Source organism: Scomber scombrus, chromosome 19 (assembly GCF_963691925.1).
Source record: "Scomber scombrus chromosome 19, fScoSco1.1, whole genome shotgun sequence".
Taxonomy (NCBI): domain Eukaryota; kingdom Metazoa; phylum Chordata; class Actinopteri; order Scombriformes; family Scombridae; genus Scomber; species Scomber scombrus.
This window is the reverse complement of record NC_084988.1, coordinates 116170-121169: the sequence shown is the minus strand read 5'-3', so window position 1 is coordinate 121169 and position 5000 is coordinate 116170. Positions and strand designations below refer to the sequence as shown.

Genomic DNA, 5000 nt, shown 5'->3' with positions numbered 1-5000 from the left:
TGTTATTCATGCTTTCTGCAATGTGTGTGTGTGTGTGTGTGTGTGTGTGTGTGTGTGTGTGTGTGTGTGTGTGTGTGTCTGTGTGTGTGTGTGTGTGTGTGTGTGTGTCTGTGTGTGTGTGTGTGTATGTGTGTGTGTGTGTGTGTGTGTATGTGTCTATGTCTGTGTGTGTGTGTGTGTGTGTGTGTCTGTGTGTGTGTCTGTGTGTATATGTGTGTGTGTGTGTGTGTGTATGTGTCTATGTCTGTGTGTGTGTCTGTGTGTGTGTCTGTGTGTGTGTGTGTGTGTGTCTCTGTGTGTGTATGTGTCTATGTGTGTGTGTGTGTGTGTGTGTCTGTCTGTGTGTCTGTGTGTGTGTGTGTGTCTATGTCTGTGTGTGTCTGTGTGTGTGTGTCTGTGTGTGTGTGTGTGTGTGTCTATGTCTGTGTGTCTGTGTGTGTGTGTCTGTGTGTGTGTGTGTGTGTGTGTGTGTGTGTGTGTCTATGTGTGTGTGTGTGTCTGTGTGTCTATGTGTGTGTGTGTGTGTGTGTGTGTGTGTGTGTGTGTGTGTGTGTGTGTGTGTGTGTGTGTGTGTGTGTGTGTCGTACCCAAACTGCGTTTCTTTCTCGCGGTGGCGGGCTAGTGATGTCAGCAGCAGACCCGTCACCGTGGCAACCAGCAGCCCGAGCAGAAGCCCCACCCACATGTGGCTCCGCTGGACCGAGACCTGCACTGATGATTATAATCAATAATCAATAATCAATCAATCTATGAACACATTAATCTTTTATCAAACCTTATTATCTGATCAGATACTTTATCAATTCATGTCCCAGTTTATACAATTATAAAAGTATAAATATATAAAAGTATAAATATATAAAAGTATAAATATATAAAAGCATAAATATATAAAAGTATAAATATATAAAAGTATAAATATATAAAAGCATAAATATATAAAAGTATAAATATATAAAAGTATAAATATATAATATATAAACGCTGTCTGGCCAATAAGAACGTCTCAGTGTAATATCTGGATCCTTCAGCTCTGATATCAGCAGCTCTTCTGAGGCTTTGTTTCTATGAGGATCTACTGAGGATGAGTCTGTCTCTATCTGAGCCTCATGAATCCTGGAATATGTTCGTTCCACTGATGGAATAATAACCTCATTCAGTATATTCAGGTAGTCAGCTGACCTCATTCAGTATATTCAGGTAGTCAGCTGACCTCATTCAGTATATTCAGGTAGTCAGCTGACCTCATTCAGTATATTCAGGTACTCAGGACTGTTTGATAGTGAAAGTAAGAACATTTCCACAATATGAAGGAACTGAACAGCTGTGAAGCTTTAAGAGAACCCTAACCCATCAAGCCCAGTGCCTCCTGTACAAGCCTGGGGGGGGGGGGGGTAGAACCAGCACCGCATATATATAATAATATAATAATAATATTATATAATTATATAATAATATATAATGTATAATAATATAATAATAATATTATATAATTACATAATAATATATAAAATAATTATATAATAATAATATTATGTAAATATAATATATAATAATATATAATATATAATATATAATGTATATTAGTACCTGAGGCAGGCAGAACCAGCACCGCAGCGCTCCACGGTCCACATCCCACCACTGTGCAGGCCGACACCTGGAAGGAAGCGTTAAAGAATCGTCCTCCTCCAGAGAGCAGCGCTGACGTTTCCTTAAACAGCAGAGGTTCCTGAACACAACACATCAGAGGTTCCTGAACACAACACATCAGAGGTTCCTGAACACAACACATCAGAGGTTCCTGAACACAACACATCAGAGGTTCCTGAACACAACACATCAGAGGTTCCTGAACACAACACATCAGAGGTTCCTGAACACAACACAGCAGAGGTTCCTGAACACAACACATCAGAGGTTCCTGAACACAACACATCAGAGGTTCCTGAACACAACACAGCAGAGGTTCCTGAACACAACACAGCAGAGGTTCCTGAACACAACACATCAGAGGTTCCTGAACAAAACACAGCAGAGGTTCCTGAACACAACACAGCAGAGGTTCCTGAACACAACACAGCAGAGGTTCCTGAACACAACACAGCTGCTCATCACTCTGGCATTGATTACTGATTACTGATTATTGATTATTGATGATTGATCAGGATATTGACGAGTCATGTCTCACCTGTGATTCTCCTCCCAGAATCCATTGCAGCTTGTAGGCCAGCAGTTTGCCCTGAAGCTCCTCCTCCTGAAGCCCCGCCCACCTCAGGATCAGCTCCTTCTCTGACAGGTCAAAGGTCAGATTCCTGGGAGCTGCGGAGGGCACTGTAGGCACACACACACACACACAGACACACACAGACACACACACACACACACACACACACAGACACACACACACAGACACACACACACACACAGACACACACACAGACACACACACACAGACACACACACACAGGGTTTTACTGCAGAAGATAAAAAATCATAATATTCAGTAAGAGAGGAGCAGAGAGGAGGGGAGAGGAGGAGAGAGGAGGAGAGAGGAGGAGAGAGGAGCAGAGAGGAGGAGAGAGGAGGAGAGAGGAGGAGAGAGGAGGAGGCAGGAGGAGAGGCAGAGAGGAGGAGGTTCTTCTCTCCTCCTGCAGGAGGCGCTGCTGAGGGTTCAGATGGATTGAGGCCACAAACAAAAGCTGATTGTACGGAGAGAAACTGGAATCTACTGGCTGAGCTCCAACACACACACACACACACACACACACACACACACACACACACACACACACACACACAAAGCTCTCTGCAGCTCAGAGAAAACAGGAAACCAGCAGCAGAGTCTCTGTGGTGAATTATAAACTCTAATCTATTAAATATTCATTATTTATTTATTTATTTATTTATTTATGTCTCAGTGATTTTGAACATTAATGTGAAACTAAATAAAGTTCATCAGTCTGAATAAATTCACTGTAAACTGTGACCTCATCACTGTGACCTCATCACTGTGACCTCATCGCTGTGACCTCATCGCTGTGACCTCATCACCGTGACCTCATCGCTGTGACCTCATTACTGTGACCTCATCACTGTGACCTCATTACTGTGACCTCATCACTGTGACCTCATCGCTGTGACCTCATCGCTGTGACCTCATCACTGTGACCTCATCACTGTGACCTCATCATGTCTTACCTGACTCAGGTGTGAGGAAGGAGAGCCAGGGGGAGGGGGGCGACTCCCCCACCTCGTTGACGCAGGACACTCTGAAGCTGTAGTTCCAGTGACTGTAGAGAGCAGACAGCTGCAGCCTGTGAGGAGGAACCTGCACCTCCTGCTGGAGGAGGAGGTGCTTCACTCTGAGCCTCCCAGCTGACTGCCTCACCTACGGGGGGGGGGGGGCAGCTGATTACACTGTGTGTGGGTGTGTGTGTGTGTGTGTGTGTGTTACTGTGTGTGTGTGTGTGTGTGTGTGTGTGTGTGTGTGTGTGTGTGTGTGTGTGTGTGTTACTGTGTGTGTGTGTTACCTGGATTTTGCAGCTGGACAGCTCTGAGTGTCCTGTGACTCCTGGTTTCCATGACAACGTGACATTGTTGTCCTCCATCTTCAGAACCTGCAGCTCAACCGGCGCCGACGGCAACACTGAGAGACAATGCTAATGATGCTAATGATGCTAATGATGCTGATAATGCTAATAATGCTAATGATGCTGATAATGCTAATAATGATGATAATGCTAATAATGCTAATGATGATCATGCTAATAATGCTAAAAATGCTAATAATGCTAATCATGCTAACCAGCTCTGCTCTGTTTCTGTGACCTGTTAGCTTACCTGTTGCTAAGCAACAGGCGGACTCACCTTTAATGTGGACGGTTCCTGTTCTGGACACCGAGATCCCTCTGAGGTTCCTAGCTTCACAATAAAACTTCACACTGCTGTTCACACCTGGAGACACACACACACACACACACACACACACACACACACACACACACACACACACACACACACAGAGACACACACAGAGAGACACACACACACACGCACACACAGTTTAACACACACACACACACACACACACACAGAGACACACACAGAGACACACACAGTTTAACACACACACACACACACACACACAGAGACACACACAGAGAGACACACACACACACGCACACACAGTTTAACACACACACACACACACAGAGACACACACACACACACACACAGAGACACACACACACACACACGCACACACAGTTTAACACACACACATATACACACAGACACACACACAGACACACACACACACACACACACACACAGACAGCAGTATTGATCGTCTATCAGTAAAATGACATCAGCTGAGCTTCTGATTGGAGGATCCTGTTGAACATGTGACACTGTTACTGGAAACACACACACACACACCCCCACACACACACACACACACCCACACACACACACACACACACCCACACACACACACACACACACACACAGGGACATTATATAGACCTAACCTAAACCTGACCTTTGTCCCAGATGTTATCACACTGAACATGTGACTGCTGCTCTAAAGCTTACAGTAAACTCAGCTCCACCCGCCAGGGCCGACCTTTGGGTTAAAGCCAACACTCCTCAACGAGCTGTGTGTGTGTGTGTGTGTGTGGGTGTGTGTGTGTGTGTGGGTGTGTGTGTGTGTGTGTGTGTGTGTGTGTGTGTGTGTGTGTGTGTGTGTATCTTAGAGCTCAGTACTGATGAGATACTTTCCTTCACTTTGAGACTAACTTCAGACCTGGTTTAAGGTTCAGAGAGGGTCCTCACAACGATAGAAGGACAAATGTGTGTGTGCTGAAAACTGTGTGACTCACAGCGCACACACACACACACCCACACACACACACACACACACACTCGCTGTATGATTCATATCTGAGTTTCTTGGACTAGAAGTTGAAGGCTCAGACAGGTTATGAAGATATTTCACTAGT

General features: G+C 44.9%; 1 protein-coding gene across 1 annotated transcript in view; it reads right to left on the bottom strand.

Moving 5' to 3' along the window:
* tyro3 (TYRO3 protein tyrosine kinase) overlaps positions 1-3982 on the bottom strand; it is a 16102-nt gene extending 12120 nt beyond the window's left edge. Inside the window, exons 1-6 of the mRNA XM_062440044.1 lie at positions 3868-3982; positions 3531-3646; positions 3199-3388; positions 2189-2331; positions 1591-1729; positions 588-711 (exon numbers count right to left, since the gene is read on the bottom strand). Coding sequence (XP_062296028.1) covers positions 588-711; positions 1591-1729; positions 2189-2331; positions 3199-3388; positions 3531-3608 — 674 coding nt within the window. The 5' untranslated portion in view covers positions 3609-3646; positions 3868-3982. The remainder of the gene's footprint in view (positions 1-587; positions 712-1590; positions 1730-2188; positions 2332-3198; positions 3389-3530; positions 3647-3867) is intronic.
* Positions 3983-5000: the final 1018 nt, after the last annotated feature.